Here is a 21,697-nt window from a genome sequence, read left to right as displayed (position 1 = left end):
GCCAGTTTAAAAGCTGTGGTTTTTTGCTGATTCAATTGCAGAGGACTAAAAGAAAGACACAAAAAAAAAAAAAGAGGAGGTATTTGCAGTCTGCAGAGGTGGGTTCTATAACTAAACCATCACATCCAGGATCTCAAAACACTCACAAAAACATGTTACACAACATCCATATTCTCCTGAACTCAAGACAAACATGTCCCAAGGTTTATCATGTCATTAAACCTTTATAATACCAACAATGAAAAACTACATCAGTTAATACCATGCATATTGGGGCTGAATTTCAGAGCTGCTGAGGACTTACACCTCTGTTTAAAAAATACAAAAACTGCAGACCATGCATGTGAAAAACAGGTTCAAAGTACGCAGTCATGCATGTCCAGGGATTTCAATGACAGCCTTAAATCAGAACAGTCGAGACCAATACAGCATAAACAGAAGCTTTTCACCTTTTGTTAAGCTCCTCTATACTCCTTTGTGTACCCTCTATAGTGCCCACGCATACTGTCCTAAAGGTGCTTTAATGTTAATAAGAGTAGAATTAGGTGAACCTCATGTGCTTTTTGAAAAGCCCCTCTCCTGCCATGCAATCAGTGAAATCACATTATTTGTTTACTTTTTCTTTGTGATGTAGTCCTAGGAAAAGCTCACCCTGGTCCACCAGATAATTTGGTCTACAACAGTAAATACAAGATAGAGAAGTTTTTAATTAAAAGAAAAAATTGAAAGAAGGTAGAAGTAATGGGTCAGGAATGTTTTCACTAGGAAAAAAGATTACAGTTAAATTACAGACATCTTAAACTTATTATTTCCATTTACAATTATAAAAATAAATAAGGAGAGAAAATCTGAGCCATTATCACTACAAGTCTAACTCACTGTTAATCTGTGGAACATAGACTGGGCTGCATAGTGTGAAGGTTAGTAGATGCAGGTTCTTAAAAACCACTGCATATACATTACGGTATTTTCTGCCACTGCAGATCACAGAGCTGTTCTCCCTGGAATCAGTGTCCTTTCCTAATCCGATAATCCACTGAAATGGAAAGCTGTCTGTTTCTCTCTTCCCCTGACGTGGATTAGAGCCTGTAACATTTTTAAAGGAATTTATCACAGCATGACAAATTTTAATTAAAAGCTCCAGAAAACAAGTGTTGAGCATATTTCTCCAAAGAAAAAAAAAATCCTCTAAGACCTGAAATTTAACACTAGCTTTGAACAGCATGGCTATGAAATGGGATTAGATTTTGTCTTCTCTGCAGACTGGATATTTAACTTTGAGATTTGTTTTATTCAAAACTATGAATTGGGTAGAAATGCTGTTTGCTTTCATTTCTGGTATGCAGAGATGACATCGTTATGGACTGTTCTCCTACTCCCATTTTTAACCCTTCAATTTAAAAGACATTAGATGACACTTCCAAAAGCATCTAATTAACATGGAAAGATGATTCTCGTTTTGAAAACTAAGTAGTGAGACCTTAAATTGTCTCTGAAAATTAAATCTCAGAAATTAAATCAGGTAGGTACCATAGCAAAGAGCAGAACACTTAAAAAAATCAGGGGTCTGGTGGGATTTCTCGTGTGTGGGCACTTAATTCCACTTAATTAAAATCAGTCAGGCCCCATGCTTATTCACACACTTAAATGCCCAACTGCCTTTAAAAATCTGACACTTAGAAGACAATGCTTTTTTCTAAAACTGGCACGAAGCCCTAAATCATTTAGGCACGGTACAGAAATTCCATCTAGTACCTCTAAGCAAACTATGCTGACTTATATCAGCTAAGAACTAACTCTTCACATACCACAGTCAGTAATACATTTAAGAAAACTGAACACCTATTTGTGAGTTAGTTTGCCAAAAGGCAAGGAGAAGCGGGAAGCGTTTACAGCACTTCAGACTCTAGAACAAAAATAACGCTAAGAAAGAAAAAATCCCCCAACCTTAAACCCCTTTCTGGCATAGCAAATTTGCCAATGAAAATGCCCAAAATATCTCGGGAAGGGAAATCTCCTCGCTCTGTGCTCTTTAGGCATCAGCTGTTCCTTTCCTTCCAGTGAGGGTGATGCCTCAGCTACAACAGTCTCCAACTGGCCAGACAACAAAGGCAGCAAGAAGAAAAGCCTGAACTGTGTGGACAGCACACCAAGAGAAACTTTAAGGAACATGCCAGGTGAGACAGTGCAATTGCAAGGCAGAGCATACAGGAAGATATCATCTTCACTGCTTTTTAAGGAGATGGCTCTATAGTGAAAGCCAAAGATCAAAATAGAAATGAAAGGCCTGTTTCAGCCACTGCTCAAATTACACAAAGCACTGAAGCTTCCTAGATTTCTGCCAGCGCTGGGATGGGTTACAGCCACCACCCTGCTTGCTCTCCTGACTCTCTAGGTGACTTGGGCACCTTGTTAGCTCAGGTATTAGCACCTAGGATCAGCACACAGGAGAGACAGCAACTGTTCTTATTCCTAATGGCTGGCAGCTGCAGGATCCAAGGAAGGAAAGGAGGGGAGAGGATAATTAACCACTTACATGCTAAGTACTCTGTTCATAAACCTAGTCAATAAAACTGCAAAAAAAGCAGTCAGAACCAAATCTCCTCAAGTTAGAGAGCATTATGTAAAGGGTCGTTAAAGATCAGCTGAAAAATTCTTCCCAAGGTCAGACTTCCTCCCGTGAGGTTTTTTTGCATGGACTAGTTCCCTCCTCCAGGAGAAAAAACCCTGCTGAATGTACAAGGTACATCTACGAGTTAAAGTTATTAAAGCAGATCGAACAGGTAGGAAAATAAGACTCAAAAAAGTCACTTGGAACCAAAATACCCAAACCTGATAGCTAGTTTGTTTAGCCACGACAGACAAACCATTAGCTGGGATTCAAGCAACCTCTCCTTTGTTTCTGCTTACGAAACAAGTTAAAAGCAAACCTGCTCTGAAAAGGAAATGCACCTAAGAATAAGGTAACAGGCAGATGCAGAATGGGGAAAGGCACTGAATTAACAATAGGTGGTGTTAATATGCACTTTTCTACAATTCAGACCACATCCTGCCGATCTGCCTAAAGCAAAATTCTCACCGAAGACAAAAAGTTCTTGTTCAAATGAAGAGTTTCAGAGGGTCCTTTAGTTCATGTGTGCAGCAGAAGGAAGACAGTGGTTACAACAAGAGGAAGAAGTGGACAAAAAATGAAAGACAAGAAAACCCTGTGGTTTTCAAGTCAAGCAGCATCTATGTCCAAGAACACAACGTGGAGCTGACAAGTCCTACAATGCACCAGAGAGAGGGGGTGAACCATGGTCATGTTGTCCAGAAAGGTTTCAAAGATTTCCCCTGAGAAGGCAAAAGCCCAGAAGACAGTTGTGTATGTGCTATAGCAATGACTGTGGATGTATGTGATGTGACTGCAGTGTAACTTCCAAAATGTCTCCAACCTGTTTTGTGATGTGAATCCAATATGACCCTTTGATGAAAGCATTCTGGTTTACAGAGCCATGCAGACAGCAAGGCAAATGCAGCTTCTGCAGGTTTCTTTAACTGCAGTCACACCAAAGCCAAGGGAATGTATAAGACCAAAAAGAAAGGACTACTTCAGTCTGAACAAAAAAACCCTAGGGTTTCATTGGTTTTGTTTTTCCTTGAAAAAGACTTTGCTGAGAAAAGCTTTCACTAGGTTTAAAGAACTTCAATTTTTCAGTAAGGTAATGAAACCCATTTAAGTCATATGAGCAGAATAATGGTGCAGTGGCCTACAAAAAACCCCAACCCAACAGTATTTGTATTTACTACTGTGAGCAACATCCTCAGCAGGGTTTTTAGTGGGTCTCCCCAACTTCTACCAGATAATCAGAAGCTAAATGACAGTTACAGTTAACAAGCAAAATTATTTCCTGGAAGACAGAGCCCATGACAGAATCTTCATCAATACCGATGATAAATAAACAGGCCACAAGCTGTAAGCAAACAGCCAAAGTTTTGTATAGGTTCAGAAATAAACTTGGATCCAAATTCCTCAGCTTGTCCCTCTTTATGATGAGTTTTAAGAAACTCCGAACTTTCCAAAAAGTTTGAATCTAAACTTGCAGGCAAACTCCCATGTTTCCTGAATTCCATAGTGAAAGGGAACAATGACAAGTGATTTTTTTCCCTTCCCTGGAAAACATCAGTGAAAAATAACAGCCACGACAAAAGCTATGTTTATAAATAGGCCAGTCACACAGGCAGAATAGCATGGCAAAATATTCTGCCTGAATGCGACAAGAGATTAATTCTTACAAATCCAGAAAACCCCAAACTTCACCGGCTTTGCTGCTGCTGGGAAATGTGGCACCAACAGGCAGCTGCAACTTTAGGGGGGGATATATAAAGAAAGTTTCAATTATGTAGCTTGACAAAAAACCCAGTGAAGTTCTTCACAATGCATTAGTTCTTTCCTAAGTGCCTGAAACAGGCAGTTTAGGAAAGTCCTGCTCCACACAGCAAAAATAGAGCTGCTGTAACTATCTTTGGAGTCATCTAGATCTTCTAAGAGTAGAACAGAGTAGAAATACACTGCAAGAGAATTTTAAACTGAACTGTCTTCTGGCTTAAGTGCTGCACAAACTCCCCGTAAGCCTGCTGCAGAAGAGCAAATCCCCACCCCAGGGTTGCAGCCCTTCTAACAGAGCTCAGAGACAAGCAGCCCGGAAAGGGGCAAAACGGGTCTGCCAACATTAGCAGTATTAATCACAAATGGTGATGTCCTGGTTTTTACCAGCAAGATTTCAGTGGCAGCTCAGGCACAGAGGAATGCTGTGTCTAAGGCCCATCTGGTCCATAAATAACAACGACATTTGTGTTTAATTTTTGGTCACTATGCAACTGTGAGGACGGGCTATTCTAACAGTGTGCAACAGCCTTTTTCTGCATGGATCACGTGACTTTAAAAACATCAAAACCTAAGATCATGTAATTTTTTCTCTATACAAAGACTCGTGCTGACATCCAGACAGAGCAGGGAATAAATAACTAAAAGAAAAATTAAATAGATTATCCCATCCTCCAAGAAAAGCTGCAGAGAGCTGGAGTAATCCAAGCAACAGGAAACTAGGTGGTTAATTGTCAAGTCTTTCACATGCATCCCAAGATCTAAATGGCTCCTTGAAGTCTAGTGGCTGTTGAAAACCTAGATCAAGGGAGGCTATAAAACAAAGTGCACGTACAGCCACAAATGGGTGCAGGAAAAAAAAAAGAGGATGAGAATTATTTATATTTGTGTGAATTTGCACAGCCAAAGTAAAGGTTACAGTAACTATCAGACTTTGTTTCTGAGGTCAGGATGTGTAACTAGTTTTACACACTCCATCCTCTCAAAGTTGCTGGTACCAGTACAGTGCTGGTACCAATGCAGCTTCTATTCTTCTCACATATTCACAGAAGAGAAGCAACTTTTTACACCCTATTAAAAAGCACAAAGATGAAATATAGTACCAAGTCCCAGATGCAAGCACAAACCAAGTAGGTAACATAACTCAGGGAGGAATATCAACTGCTCTGTAGTGTTAAAACCAGAACCAACAGTGAAATTATGACAAGGTACTGGTGAACCTAAACTCTCCATTGGGAGTGAGCAACTGCCACTACTCGAGCAGAGATGGTGTAAGGCAGAACGTCTGCACTTCATCTTAAATACATATGATGACTAGCAGAAAAAAAAGACTTCTTATTCTGCTAACAATGCTCAGGTCTCTGCCTGCAATCAAGAATCTTAGGAGACTGCACATCATACACCGGCACCTGACATCTCAGGAGCCGACATTTCACAACTTCGGAATGGCTGCGATCTGTTTCACTTCAGGCAAATCAGGGCTTGGCTATGCTACAGGGGCAGAAGGAGGGATCGGTGCCTAAGTACGGCTGTAATGAACTTATGTGAAAATACTGCAGGACATCTCATACTGCTGTGGCTTACCTTGTTTCAAACACTGGTACAAATCACTACTGTGACAGATTTACACCAGGAATGAGCTGCTGAAATTGCATCACTGAAAAAACTTGGGACAGATAAGACTACGACAAGAATTCCAATAGGGCGACCTCTCCTGCTATGTGATTAGTGTCTCAGTACTGGAAAGGTAAACCAGAGGTTAGGGAATACAGTCGCAATAACAGTTCCTTTTGGTATTTCCCAAAGAAAACTCCAAGGGGAGTGAATGGAACGGCAGGCGAGATCTCTAGTCTTTAGGGTCAGAGAGCCCCAGCACGTCAGTAAAAAGAAAGCAGCTATTTCACTCTAGGCGCTTGCTGTTACACCAGCAAGCGATGATCCTCACTGCAATCCTTGCTCTGAAGAGACAACGCTGGATTTTCTGGTTTTTGGGGGTGGGGGGGGAGGTTTGGCTTCACGTCTGCTGGGTAGAGGTGGAGCAACCTGAGAAGATAAAACAAGAACACATAGAAAAATAAACCATTACCAGGAAGTTAAGACATTTTGCTTTACCAAACAAGAAATCCAAAAGGTCCTGTAGTACTTGATATTTCTTTCAGGACCAAATCTTTGAATTCAGCCTCTCAGTGCCACATGCAAACCGATGAGAGGGGCAAACAAGGACAGATCGCCAGGAGTTAACAGAAGGAGAAAGGTTTAGTTGCTAGAATACACTTTAGCTGCAGATACACTTTAGTTGCTTCTGACCTGCAGTCTGACTTTGAGTCAGAGCATTTGGCCCTCTGTCCCACCTTTTATCAGTAGCATGGCAATAAACTCATTTCCCTCGGGGTTTCAAAATTCAACTGTTTTTATCTTGCTGGCTTGGCGAGTTGCACCAAGTAGGGGCCAAAAGGATGTAAATCCTTCCAAATCAGAATTGTGAAATTAACTCCATAAAATGGCAGCAAGCAAAGAGTGCTAACTAAAGCAAGCCACAGCCTTGCCGTCCAGCACAGAGGCTTGCAGGTGTTCCTTGTTCTTGCAGGAAACTGTACTAGTGGGTTCTTTCAAGTTGGCTCTTTGCTTGCTTTAAGGGGCATCCTGTAAACAAATAAGATGTGAAAGGCCAGGTGAACAAGAAGCTTGTGTGGCTCACCTCTTGCTTAGCCGAAACTGCCAAGATTTCAGGACTATTTTAACTGAAGGAGGACAGAGTCAACTTTACAACAACAACAACAACAAAGTAACAAAACCCTTCAGAAAATACTTTTACAATCTCTCTTTACAGACTTTCAAATCCTTTCCATTTGGCTGCAAGCCAAGGTCAACGTTGCAAGCCAGAACATGTTAGTAATTAGTTTTCTTACAAGACTCAAGGGAAGGAGGCTCTTTTATTAATCCTCTTCAACCAGTGACTCCCACAGCATCCCTAGAGCTGGCATATTTCCGCCATTCATGCCACCTACAGCAGCTATACTGCCCCTTTTCAGAAGCACAGTCAATTCTGACCAAGTGAAGGGCAAAGTAGAAAACCTCCTATTTATCCCATGCTTCAAGGCTTTATACCAGTGTCATCTCTCTCTCTCTCTAACAGAACGAAGTGATCAGCTGTTTTGTTGTCTTCCTGTGCTGTCACGGGTAACAGATTTTGTTAAGTGTGATCATTCTTCAAATTCTTTTTGGTCAAATTCCAGTTCATCTCACTAAGGTACTCCGTAAATCCTCTTTGCAAATTGGACTGGGGAAGACATCCATCCCTTTCACAGTTACAAAAGGATGCTTTCTGTTGCTATGCATTGGTAAGCAATTACAGTCTCATATCAGAAGCACCTACATTTCAGGGGCAGATGAAATGATTCTGACACAATGACCAGAGTATTGGCATATTAATATCTGCAGGCCGTTTGGAATCCCATAGTATAAGAGAAACATTAGTGATACAGCATAAAAAAGAGTGGTAATTTGATGCTCCTAGAAGGAAACCAACCTCATGAAATTGAGAAAAAGGCTGTGGCTAGGGTGGCGATATAATACAGGCTGTTTTGAGTGACTAACGACGCATACCTTGAAAAATTAGATTCTTCTGAGCTGAGGACTCAAAAGGAGACATTTACCATTTCTGAAAATGTGTGAGTTTTTCCCCTTCTTTTTCAGGACCAGATTACTGCGCTATTTTATGTTGATCATGTTTTTGAAACTTTTCAATCATTGTGCTTGTTTGTTTTCAATATATCTTCCCACCCCCACAGACAGTTTGCCTAACAAAGGACAACACAACTCCCACTTGAAAAAAAAGGGACTGCACTTGATAGCCTTCTCCTGAAGCAAAAAACTTTTTATTCTTTTGTGGTTTCAGGGAGTGAACCAGTAAAATGATTAGACAAGTTTCAAGTAGCACCACCCTAGAAGCAGCCTGGAAAATTCCACTGTTGTCTCTTTCTCAAAAGCTGTTTTCCAAAAAAATGTCAGCTCTCATTTCCTTACCTCCACAGAATTCCTCGGGTTGCTGTTCTCATAGGGTTTGCTTTTGGGCGGAGGTGGGGGTGGGGTGCTCTGTAAGCTAGCAGTTGCCAATCCATCAGCTTGCAATGAGGGAAAACCTAGAAGCAACAACAATAATACGAAAAGACATTAAAGCAGGCAGAAAAGGAACAGGAAATGGGATTGACCATGTAGAATTTTAAGGGAGATTCATTTAATATCTTGTGCTTTCAATCTGCTAACAGTTCTCTGCTTTAGCAGCTAAACCTGAATCAATATGTCAAAGTACAGTCACAGTTGTATCTCCCTTAAGTTCAAAATGCCCAGAAGAGTTCTATCTTCATCAAATGAATCTAAGCTTATGTGAAAAATGCATGCCTAAGAGAACAGAAAATTGAATCCATTATCACATCTGCAATGTTCAGTGGGGTTTCCTTTCAGCCTGGGCCTCAACCTGAGAATTCACTTTGATTTTAACTCCAGTTGATGGAGTAGATAAGTACCCAAACTTCAGAAGAATTCCTCAGAAGCTGTCCTGCTACTAATGGCAATTAAAACTGCTTGCTAAGTAGAAGAGTGAGGTTTCACATTCCTTTCACAGATCCTTCTTCATACGGTATTCCTGCATTTGTTTGTGTTTCTGGTTGTCTCCCCACCCTGTCCCCCACCCTGATATGTATTTTTCGGTTTTAATCCTCTCACAACAGTTTTATGCTAGTTTACTTCATTATCTACACTGGATTCTGAATTTATATCCACATAAGAGGACGGACAGTCAGGTCCTACATATGACCTTCTGTTCCTTTAAAAGAAGAGCAGCAGAGTGAGAAATGCAACAGCAAGCAAGGAAGCTGTCAGTGGTCATACTACAGTTGTATTTTTACCTTAGCCATATTTATGTGTTGCTTCAGAATTAACTACAGAGCTTACTAGATATGCAAGGAAGGTAACTGAGCAAGTTATTCATTTTGCTAATTCTTCAAGATAAATGTTACACCTGAAAGAGACGGAATTTATTAGCTGAATTTCCAAGCTGCAGAGCAACTTCTCCTAAAACTTTTTGCCATGTGATGGGAGTTATTGTTCATTAATTAACAAAGCCTTCAGGGCTTGCCCAGAAAGTTTAGCCATAGAGCTCATGAGAAATACCATGCTGGATTGATGCAGTTCCATCCAGTGAATTCACAGGAGATATTCCTCTAGTATGTGCTGTAACCACCTGACTTGATGCATTTACAAGCATCTACATTGATGACATGTGATGTTCACCCTGAGGTTTAATATACCTTCCCACAAGTCAATACAGGAGGAAACAAGAAATTGAAAAAGATAAAAATTGTTCTCTGGAATTCATCTGATATACTAATTTTAACAAGCGATATGTAAGTCACAAGTACGATCGTGGTGCCTTTGATAACACTGCCAAATTCTGTTATCCGACAAAAACGTCTACAAACATTAACAGCCCAGAGCCACTTTCTGTGAACTACTTCAGAGCAGTTCCTCCCTCCCTCTTTCCCTCCCCGGTGAGGTTACCTCAGCAAATATATAGTAATTCCTACTACTGCAGGTACTGCCCTGAAGGATGTGGCAATTGCTCTATAATAGAACTTACTTTGGGTTCTTGGGGTTTTGGGAGTGATCGGTGGCGGGCTGCGAGGCGTTGATTGCTGGAGTGAAGAACCCTGAAGCAAAGTCAGTCTGTTGTCTCCTAATTGAAGACTCTTTGGCCTTTGTGCTTTTCCTGACATGCCCTGGTTGAAACAAAGAGTACACAAAACCTTTAGAAGTCAGCAAAGTTGCTGCACACGTATCAGATAATCAGACCTGTCACAAAGGCATCAACATGCTCCAGAAAAGCCGTGCGTAAGAGAGAAAGGTGCATTCAGGTGAAACATAAGAGTGAAACCACTCCACTGGCTAAGCCATGTCAAAAGGCATACACTGTGCTCCTATGACACATCCAGTTTTCTGTGGGACCTTACTAACTGGATAGTAATAGTAAATTGTTTTTAATGACCTTAGTGTATTAACTAAGAAGGGAAGATGTCAGGCTGAAAAATGGCTGCATTTGACTAGCAGTTCTGTGAACAGATTTGGGGGGAACAAAAAAAAAAAGTCTTTCCAAGAAGAAAAAAAGACAAAATTCTGGGTGCGAGTCAGGACTGCTAGTATCATCCAGCTCCTTAGGGCTGTGAAACAAGTCTATTTCAGGCTTTACAGAGCAAATCCCTTGCACCTGGGACTCTGGAGATGTTGTTCCAGTTCCTTCCAGCATCACACGTGTCCTCTGTGCTCCTCACTCAAATCATGAGGCCATCTGAATATGGTCCCAAGAGTCCAGTGCATGAATATTATGGTCCTTTTAAATATTAGCTTACTGCTTTACAGAGAAGGCTGTCGCTTACACATGTAATTAAACTCAGTGGGCTCTTTTAGAGATGCATTCTCCATCATTGAGCAGTTCAGTATTTCTCACTGCACAGAAGGGACCACACATTGCTGTACAGTGAATATAAAAACTTATAAAGACCAAAGCTGCTGGACATACAGCAAGCCTTTGGTTCCCTCTGGCTTTCTAGCTCCCAAGCAGCTTAGTCAAGAGCTGCATAAAATCAGTCTGTCCAATTCTTGTGCTGTACTATGCAGCTATGGAACAGACTAGCTATAAAAAACAGCTTTCTCTGTACTTTGCAATGTTCTTAAGCATGAATATAACCCTTGACTGCTCATTCGCTTCAGTAAGCTGATCACACATGTAATTTGCCCTCAGAGATATGGGGGGAGAAGGGAGGGTGGGTGTTCTGGTTTGCATCTCTCAGCTCTCTGCAATGCAAAGTCTTAGACAGACATTCCTTACTGTCCTAGCAAACTGGTGGATACAAATGGGCTTTCTCCCAGATCTTTTCTCTCTAGTTTTACTTAATAAAGTGATCAGCAGCTGACATCACAGTTTGTGGGTTAAACCCATTTAATTCAACGGCAGCTCTTCCAGAGGCAGAGGGCCAGACCTCCTGAACCACTAATATTTACAACCCCAGATTTCCCTCTTGAGTGGAAAGCCTGTCAATACCAAACGACAGGATTCTAGAACCACGGTTCCCCTTTTTATAAATATTCTGCAGACTCCAAGTGCTGGCAGCATCACTCAGATTTGATGAGAATTCCTGAATATATAGCAGCATAACCTGTTCCTGCCAGATTCAGTTGAGATCTTGGGAGAGAAAGGGAAATGGAAGAACTCATGTCTTCTCATTATTTACGTAGCCTGTGTTAAGTCAAATCCGTATCGCTGAGCCACCAGCTTAAATACTCACATGTCTCATTCTTGCATACTCTCTGACAGTGTAACATAGTCTTTGCATAAATCAGGATAGTACTCCAAGGTCATACAACTCTACTTTTGGGCTGAAACTTATCCGTTTGTATTAGGTGATCATTCTGAATCCCACTGTCAACCTTAATGCCTAACAGTCTCCAATATATTCCTCATTACAACACTCCTGTGGGGGTATATATTCTCTTTTATTCCTCTTTTACAAATAATTTGCTCACGGAGTAAACACTCCTGTCCTCACGCAGGAGGTCTGGAGCAGAGTACAGACTAGAAGAACCAGTTTTTCAAAGTCTCAAGCTGGTGACCTAACTACCAGACCATCTTTTTTCAACTCCCCAATCTATCAAACTGATCCTCACCTTGCAGTACATTTGATTTGTGCAGTGATGCTGACTGATAGCAGCTGAACATCTGGCTTGCCAGCTGGATTTTTGAGTGGGCTAGCAATATCTGCTTGCTCCAACAAAAACAGAACAATGCTACATGGTGTTGAGTGCATCACGCAGTCCTCCACTCGTACAAGAAATGAGGGCACTGAGCACCTAAATGAAACATCAGTGCCTCATGCTTCCAGTTTGTACCTTAAGCCAAACTGCAGTTCATCTGTGACACAAGTTTTCCAAATAAAAAAGCAAGAATTACTCAGATGACCAAGGCTTTTGGTATTTGAACCCCTCCCACTATTTAATGAAGTTCCCAATGACAAGCATGGCTGAAAGCAACGGAAACAATCTCCTGCTGTGCATTTTATTATTGCTATTTTTTTTTTTTTTTTACCATTTTGGAAGTCAGTTCTGTTTCTGGCTCCTTCTCTACAATAACCTGAGACTTGCTAATACTCCAATCCTTCCGCTTGAGTTTGCTAATCCGGTTATCACCATCATCTTTCGCGGGCAGCTCCTCAGCTCTGGAAGCTGTTGATATTCTTCTCTCCAAGAGAGGCTCCAGAATAGATCTGTGGCCCACACCGAAAGAGTGAAAAAACATGAAACATTAGTCCATCAGACATTTAAAGCACTGTCTGTTAAAAAGCGGTGATCTCTTAGTTTGCATAAGAGATTATTGTGAAAAACTGAGTTATGACCATGGAATTTTCAGTGAGATTTGTGCTCCTAAATTACCCTAGCAATTTTGAGTATTATGTCTTATGTACAAGATAAAGTGTGATCTACAGAGAGAGCCAGACCTGCATTTTATGCTGAACCCTGCCACCGAGTCTGCTGTGTGACCTTGAGCAAGTCACCTAGACTCCCTGGTTATCACAGGTGCAAACTAGATGTGCAGAGAAGTAACATCAGGAAGTGTTCCCACGTGTGGCAGCTCCTTTTAATGCCACGTATGCAGCTGCAAAGAGGTAGGTGGAACAAGTACCACATGACTACGCACCTCTTTGCAGACCACAACTAAATTACCTCGTAGTATCTTACACCTCTGTTTTCCAGCATTCCTGGGAAACAGAAATAGTGCGCATCTGAAATACACTGCCTCCATCCCTCTTCAGTATCATGTAGGTAATTGGGACTCCAGAGACAGACAGTCGTGGGTTCAATTCCCAGAACTATCCCTAGCTGTGCTTCAAACTCCCTATCCGTAAAATGGAATAACAACATTGGCTTCCATTTAAAGTTTTAAATGCATAGGTATTACTACTGTGTATGGAATAAAACTTCATTTAAGAGTAACTGATTCTGGCAAAGGCATATCCCCACTCTTGTAAATCACATGTAAAGGCTGATTACTAACCCGTCTGAACCTGGTCTGGAAGAAGTGCTATCAGAGGACGTGGAAGATGTAGAAACCACAGAAGACGCCACAGATGTGACAGAGAGCCGTCTCAGCGTGGAAGACATGATATAGGGCAACACGACAGAGCCTGACCTGCTCTGTTTCCTTTCGGTGAGGGAGGCAGGCTGCAGACAAACATGCTTGTGATAAATCGTGTAACACTAACTCACAAGTGGGAAAGGGGAGAGTTGTGTTTCTTTAATTCAAAACACTAAACAACCAGGTACGCTTACCAAAGTTATCACACCATACTGCTTCTCCACCTTCTTCTTCAGCTCTTTGAAACAGGCTGTCAGCCTGTCATGCAGAGGCTTCAGCTGTTCTGTCAGCTTCTCACCATGGATCCTAATCCCTTCTGCCAACAACGGCATCTGAAAGGAGGAACAAAATTAAGCTACAAAAGGACAAATCAGCTGTCCTGTTCCAGGAAGGAATTTTCTATGCATGTTACGCATCTCAGATACACTCAAAGGACTTAAATCAACATGTTTTGAGTTTGCAGAGGCAAAAAAAGCAATCATACAGTAAGGAAGCTCAGCTACTGACTCACAACTTGTGACACTGTAGGAACTTCACTGGTTTTTTGAGCTCATGTTCAAGAAACATGAACACTTTCCCCATCTATACCTATGGTTCCCTCTTCCCCACTCAGATTCCATATCCTGCTTTGGAAAACACAGCATGTTAAATATTGGAGTATCGCTTCTTAGCCCCCAAAGCTGTATGATTGTGAGGTAGCTTTAATGGGGCTCTGTTGTGTGGAAATATGTAAAAACTGGTCTGCTGGGATTCAAACTGCATTACAAGAAAACAGGGCAATTTTTCATTGCTATGCAGGTCAAAATAGATAACTTTCAATGGTCAGACTGACAAAACATTAGATCTGATGATTTCATGAAAAGTATTTTGTTACACTCATGAGGGGGAAAAAAAAAAAATCTATGCCACTTTGGCAAATATTTCAGAATAACATTTCAGAGCTACACAGGTACATGGAATATTCTAGGCCACAATTTTAGAATACAGCAGTTTCCTTAAAATAAAAGACAATTGTACACATATCCAGATTGTTCTTATAGCATTTATCTGCATTATCTCTCCAAAACAATGATGCTGGAAAAACATCTGCACTCAGACATAGTGCTTCCACTTCGTTACCAATACGATACCTGTAGAGCAATTAGTTGCTTAAGCAGTTCAATTTTATCTTGATCTTCAGGATGTTCTTGAAGATACTTCTCTGTGAAAAAGGCCTGAAAGCAAAGAGAGAAGATGATACAGACACTACGTTGCTTTCACAGTTAACTCGATGAAAGATCCCTGTACTTTAAAAGCAATTCATTGCCATCATTCCTCATATTAAAACCAAATTTTGCTATCTCCCTAACACAAAGCTGAGGGACAAAGAACCATGGTTATTTGTTGAGAACTGGGAACAAAGAGAGACCTTTTTTTGTTTAAAAAAAACTACTATTTTTTCAGTGAAACACAGATCTGTAAAAAAAGTTACTTCATCAGAAGGGTTTTCTTCAATTCCAGTTCCCTTCTCATAAAACAGTATTGATTTGAATAACCAAGGTTACATTACTTGTTGCTCAAATGCGAGTAGCAGACCCAGTCTCTTGATTTCTCCCTTCAAAAAGCCTCTTTCATTTTTAGCATTCAGTGACCTACAGTACACAACGACATGCAAACCACCTCAGCTGCAGAAAGGTAAACAGGGCATCTCCTGCCTGCAATTTCCTTAAGCTCTATGATTTAAGCCCTTAAGTACAACATTTTCACATGGGGCTTGTTATGAAGATTCAGTAGAAATAAAGACTCTGTTGAGATTTTGACTCACAGTTTGAGTCAACAAAGCACCTTTAGTCTGCACTTATGTGTTTACCTTTAATCAACAGAATCTGGTATCGGTTTAAAGTTGAACAAACACAAGTACACCTTCCTGGACTGAAGCCTTAAAATTGTGCCAATTCACATTATGTGCTACAGTGTATCGCACTGAAATGTATCACGATTCCCAGTCAGAAGAATTTAATTTTTCTTTTTCCTAGATAAAATCCCTAATAATTTTTCATTTGGTTTTAAAACACGTCTGATCTATTTCAGCCTCTGCAGATATTTCTTACTTCTGCGTTCCATTAACTGGACTGTATGTACAAGTGTTTATAGGCCTAGTGGTATGATTCTGAAAAAGGCTGATGTCAAGAAGAGGTTAGTCTGTGAAAGGACTGCCGGGTAGGTCCCAGTGGATTTTTCTTGAAAGTGTTTAATTATTGCAAGAAGAAAGCGCATGTTAGAAATGCAGACTTTGGCTTTTGGCTACAATGAAACAATTAAAACTCAAGATTTTAGCCGCCCACAAAAGCCAAATGTTCTGTACTGATCTTCAGTTGAAATAGGAAAATATGAACCAGAAATGAGTATTTCCAGATGTGGTTACAGATACTTTTGTGTTTCCTAGTTTTAACTGCTTTCCCAATTTCGTAATTCTAAACTTTATGTCAACCTTAATTCATAAAATGGGAGGATTTAGGGCCAAATTCAGCCCTGGCAAAGTATGCAACTCCTCTGGAATCAGCAGTTAGACCCCAGATAAATCAGACCCTCTCCCATTTAACTTTTGCACTTCATTTCATGTGACTGGAATACATCTGAGAAGAATTAGATGTGTTTTAACACCATCCATTCAGTTTATGGAAATAAGCAATATATTTTGTGCTGGGAATACCATCATTAGTTACTGGGAATAAACAGCTTAAGTTAAGCATCACAAAAAAGGAAGAACGTACACTGTTCAACTGAAGTCAACTGAATAAACCTGGATAGGAAATACTACTTTTTTCCTGAAATATATGCTCTTTGCTGCAAGACTCCAAAGACAGATTATCTGCTGGAAAGAGAAATCCTCATTTGCCTTACCATTCTATATTAATACAATGGAGAAACGCTAGCTCTTTTGCTTTTCTTTGTTACTTGCACCGTTCATTGGGCTGACCAAGCACCTCAATGCCCCCACGAGGTAGGATCATGTTATTATCACCATTGTAAATGAGGCCCAAAAGAGCTGGATCATTCATCTCTGTGGCAACGCACTAAACTAAAACTAAACACTAAAGATGTGGAGGTTTTCCACCTTGCAGTCTAGTGGAAATCTCTTATCTTTGTTCTTTTCTTTTCTTCTTTGAGCTCTGAACACAGATACAGCTACAGAACGCACTATATCTGAGTAATAGCTGAAAACTGAACTTGAATCTCCCATGTTTCAATCCAGGTCTTCAACACTGCAGAGGTCAATGGACTGAGCTACAGATAAATGTGAAAAAGACCTTTTCATAGTTGGTATATCCCCCCATGACCGCTGGGTCCACAATCCCATTCAGGAGCATAGAGAGAGGATGTACAGGAAGACTCCGGTCCCAGACATGCTGTTGGACAATGTTGCTGATTTTCTCATTGGTTAGCTCCATCGTTTCTATGGCGTTCTCCAAGGGGCTGATCTCTTCCTGATGGAAAGAAGAAACAGAATAAACCTTCATTTGCCTCCACTGAATACGAAGTTAAGTAGCTCTTCATATATGAATAGCAGCCCAATAGTTTCCAGCAGAGGATTTTGGACCCCTTGTGCTAACTATCTTGCCATTCAAAGATGAATGCAAGAATGATCTTATACCGTAACCTGAACAGTTAGGACTTGGCTGCTGACTGTGGTGTATGTTACAGAAGTCACCACTCTCCCAAGCATTATACAGTCAATGTAGAACTTTGCTGCCTTGGGTAGAGCTGTCTGCAGAATGGCATAACAAGACAAGCACATCAAAGACGACACACATTTGCTTTTATCTGAAGCAGAAGTTATTGGTGTGCCACATCCAACAGTGGAAGGACTAGTAGTCCTAATTGTCGCAAGACGCTCTACTTCATGAAAGATTGGAGGGGATGAGACCCAGCCCATATGCACAACTCACCGTTGTAATCTGTTTGACTTCAAACCACTTGAGGATGCCTGGAAATGAATACGCTGTCATGTAGGTTGTCCTTTCTATCCACATATTCTAGTTAGGGAAGGAAAAAATTTCAAGATGTAAGGAAAATATTGGTCTTGCAATTCAATTCTCTTCTGCAATAGAGCATGGAACCAGGCTTCCAACACTAGCTGACAGAACTTACACAATGATTTTCACCTTCACTAACTGGGATGGAACCCAGTGTTTTTGGCAAGAAATGCCACCACTACTATTGAAATGGTATCAACATGAGCAGCAGTAGGCTGTTATCCTCCACATGGACCACTATTAGCAGGACTGCGATTATGGCATATTTAGCCAAAGTTATATGCAACGTGCCCAACCACTACACATGAGCAACAGTATGCCTCATAGGCAGCAAGGAAACATGCTATTACACTACACCCAAGGCTCACTCTCCACTGCAAATCTTAAAAGTTGGCCTGAAGTTGAACTGATCCTTCATGGTTAGAGGCTGGCCTCCTTAAGGACGGCTACATCATTCACAGTCTACCAGACACACAGCTGTACTCTGTAGGAAGCTGCGGTTAGACAGCACAATATTTATGGATTCTAGATCAAGGATTTTGAATGTTACAACTTCAGCTACGGAGCCCCTGGACATTATCACATTGGCTTTATTTAAAGATTGCAATGCGAAGTGCAGCCCTTTGTTTCTCCTACATTTTAATAGCAAAACTCCATTGCCACATGTGGAGGGGGAAAAAAAAAAAATTGTGACAGTGTCGTTCAAAATGCCACCAACAAAATAAATAAATGCACAGAACTGTCTTCTCATACCACGGACATCCAAGCCAACTGGCATCAAAAGCAAAGGACTCACAGCAAACTCGTTGTCTGGATCTTTTTCTCCTTTCCTGACTGGTCGGGAGTGCGTGAACTGCTGTACCTCGTTTGCTCTGTAGTAGCTAGAAAGAAGCAGAGTAAATGGTGAGTTTTCTCACCTCCCATCCTCCTTACATATATGTTCTTCTGTTCCCTCTCAAAAACAACCAAGTTTAAGCTGGACTGTGAAACAAATTTACACAAGACACAAAGACACTCTACCTTGTGCCTAGGATAGTTAAGAAAAATACAGAGGAAATGTTGAGGGAAAAGAAAAAGAAATTACTTTAAGATCTGTTCAGGAACAGGTTTATCTTTATAATTAGGTGGCAGGTTCATCACAGGCTTCACAATAAAGCACTGCACATCTGAGCAGCTATAGTTAAGGATGAAAAACTATGAATCCTTTTGGGAACACAGGAGAGGGAGAGAAATACCCTTCCTGTTTTCATCAAATGTCAGACTTCTCAACAATTCCCTGTGCTCTTGTCATGTTTGAAGAAAAATACTTACTAGTTCATCAACAATCACAGGCATTATATTGCTTCTTGTAGTTTGTATGCTACTCATGAACTAAAAGCCCAAAAAGATAAGAACTGTACAAATACTTCCAACTATTGAAATTCCCTAGTGAAATGCCTGGGAAGCCTGGGTGCTACCGATTTCTACTTTGGGGACAGGAAAACAAGATTCTGTACTAGGTTCTGTAATGGATGGATCTGTCTCTCCTCTCTCCCCCCCACCCCACAGTTATGTGTCAGATTCTTGCAGTACAGTGAAGCTGCCCCTCCCTTGCTCCCACTTTTTAGATCAATAAAGCTAACTGAAGAAAGTAGGCTGTTTTTAATCAGTGAATATCTACTTCATCTTCAGCTTTTGCACCTGTGAACCATGATAGAAATAAAAAAAAGTTAATAATAGTATCCCCAAGCACAACAGCTTACAATGTTGTTCCTCCAGAGTTCTGTTTTAAGGACTGTATTGAAGGCTTTACAGAGGTAAAAACCTGTATGGAGAAGTAAAGCATAAACAATTTGACCCATGGTAATAGATTATTTCTGTGAATCACCTGCCAATTGTACTCTGAAGTGGCAATGTTTTACTGGTGGGTAGGGTAGCCCCATGCATCCTCTATTTCACTCAGGGTAGTTCTAAACAGTATTTTGAAAGCAAAGGCAAGGTCATTCTGCCTGCACTGAAGAGCCAGCTGGATACGAGCCAAATCTGAACCCAAAACCGCATAGCCATATTAGATCAAGCACTAAGCCCAAGCTAATATATTCTTTCTCTCAAGAGAGCTTATTAGCTTGGGCTTCATGCCATGCTAAGCATGCTATACAGCTTCTAGTTCAGAACTGGTGGAAGACTAGCCTGTTTTAAGTGTGTAGGCATTCCCCGAGACTGTGTACAGCTCACTTGGTATCTCCAGTACACTGTTATGAAACAAATAAAGGAAGAACAAGGCATTTTATCATAAAAGAGCGAGGAAACAGATTCTAAGCAGAAATAAAAAAGAGCCTGAGACAAAGGAGGTTAAAAAAGTATGAAATTAAAACAAACTACAGAACCATCAACCCCTGCCTAACACAACAGTGATTTGGGCACTCAAACTCCTCATCTTTTCAGAAGGTGTTTGTAAGAGTCCGAGAAGAACCTGTACCAAATCCAAGCTATGCAGCTGCTCCCCTTTATAATGGGGCTATGCCAAAGACCCGGAACCAAACACCCCCAAACTTCTGCAAGAGTTCAGATCTGGATCCAAATTTTGCAGTTCAGGTTCATCTTGAGCCAAAAACATTAGAACAAACACAAACAGATGCAAAGGAAGTAGCTGAAACAAAGCAGCAATAGAAGAGGCATTTTTTGATACCAAGTTCGGTCTTGAATGAATTTTAATTTCCTATGTGGATTTAGTGCTTGGCAGGCTTATTGCAAGGGAAGCATCTGGTATCACTGCTTGAGTTGTGCCTTTGTACACAGACTTTTAAGGCCAAAACGGACCATCAGATTCTCTAGTCTGGCCTGTGTAACACTGGCCTGTATAACACAGGCTAGAAGCCCAGTAACTTGGTTTTTACTGACGTACATCTTCCAGGAGCACACTTGCTATTGACTGGAAGTCACAAACAAGAATCTGAAGCATCTTCACTAGGTTGCACTTGGTCATGCTCACAATTAAGAGAAAGAGGATCTTAAGCCCACTGGTGTGCTGTGGCACACAAGTTTGGAGTTCCACCAGCATTAAAAAAAAAAAAAAAAAAAAAAAAAAGGCTGTTCACCCAACAACTTTCATCAACATAATCACTTCACACTTCTTACAAAGTGACTTCTAGGGGAAAAAAACCCCAAAACCCAGCCACTTCATAAATGCTACTTAACTGTAAGCAAGAAGAGAGCGTATTTCCACTCTCTTTATATCCCACTTTCACTGCCTGTATTTTACCTCTTTCACCCAGAAATACCAAACTGGATCACACCTATACTACAGCAGTGAGCACCATCTGCTTGAGAAGAAGGCACAAGAAATCCCGACCTGCAATCTGTTAAGGTTTCATCCTAACAGCAACTCATTTAACTCTGACAATATCAAGCTGTCTCTCTTTTTGAGTATGTTTAAGTTCACTAGTGCAATTCTGGATAGTCTTATTTTCATGCCCAGTGCCTGCCTTCCAAGTCCCCCTGGAGCAGTAAGTTCCTTGCTTATTATTGTTGTTTACCAATTCTGTTATTCTAGGAAACAGGCAGATCTTGACTGTGCCAAAACGTATTAGAACCAAAAGATACACTGTTTAGGAGAAGACTTGATGTCTTCTCCTGGAGGAGCAGTGCTGGTCATCTTCTCAGCGCTAGGAAACTGGGTCAATAGCTTCAGGTTGAAGTCCTCCCTTCGTTCATACTCTTTGCCACGGTAGATAAAAATTTTATTCTGTGGGTAGCAGAAGAAAAAGAGAATTAACACTAAACAAAGCAATGAGAAAGAGCTTTCCAAACATACGCAGAGTAGTCTCAAAGATCTAGTTTATATGAAGGGTTGTCTCCTAGCTTAACAGACAGTCAGAACACGCGAGAGAAGAAACACAGACTGGAGTGAGAACACAGCGACTCTCAGGAGCAAGGCCCTGCAATGGCAGCCTCCTATTTGTCTAGAAAATTCATTGTTCCACATACAAGTGTTATTGAACATGTTCATACTTTCTAGCACTCTAAGAACTCACACATTCAACACATGAAATCTCAGTCAGGGGACCGATTTTAAAAGAACACGTGTGCCAAAAAGTTCTTTCATGCAGGGAACTGCATGCTCCTTGCCAGATCACTTATGGTACGAGTTAA

The 21,697-nt window shown here is 40.9% G+C and overlaps 1 protein-coding gene across 1 annotated transcript in view; it reads right to left on the bottom strand.

The window, feature by feature from the left end:
- Nucleotides 1-6,307: 6,307 nt before the first annotated feature.
- The window catches only part of DOCK5 (dedicator of cytokinesis 5), a 62,903-nt gene continuing 47,513 nt past the window's right edge, over nt 6,308-21,697 (bottom strand). The window contains exons 40-51 of the mRNA XM_050910080.1: nt 21,149-21,290; nt 18,651-18,732; nt 18,363-18,447; nt 17,480-17,566; nt 16,841-17,017; nt 14,681-14,764; nt 13,745-13,882; nt 13,470-13,636; nt 12,504-12,681; nt 10,005-10,143; nt 8,393-8,508; nt 6,308-6,409 (exon numbers count right to left, since the gene is read on the bottom strand). Of these exons, the coding sequence (XP_050766037.1) occupies nt 6,308-6,409; nt 8,393-8,508; nt 10,005-10,143; nt 12,504-12,681; nt 13,470-13,636; nt 13,745-13,882; nt 14,681-14,764; nt 16,841-17,017; nt 17,480-17,566; nt 18,363-18,447; nt 18,651-18,732; nt 21,149-21,290 (1,497 nt within the window). The remainder of the gene's footprint in view (nt 6,410-8,392; nt 8,509-10,004; nt 10,144-12,503; nt 12,682-13,469; nt 13,637-13,744; nt 13,883-14,680; nt 14,765-16,840; nt 17,018-17,479; nt 17,567-18,362; nt 18,448-18,650; nt 18,733-21,148; nt 21,291-21,697) is intronic.

This window comes from Gymnogyps californianus, chromosome 23, assembly GCF_018139145.2.
Source record: "Gymnogyps californianus isolate 813 chromosome 23, ASM1813914v2, whole genome shotgun sequence".
In the NCBI taxonomy this organism is placed as follows: domain Eukaryota; kingdom Metazoa; phylum Chordata; class Aves; order Accipitriformes; family Cathartidae; genus Gymnogyps; species Gymnogyps californianus.
Note: the sequence above shows the minus strand (reverse complement) of the source record. Positions and strands in the feature narration are given on the sequence as shown.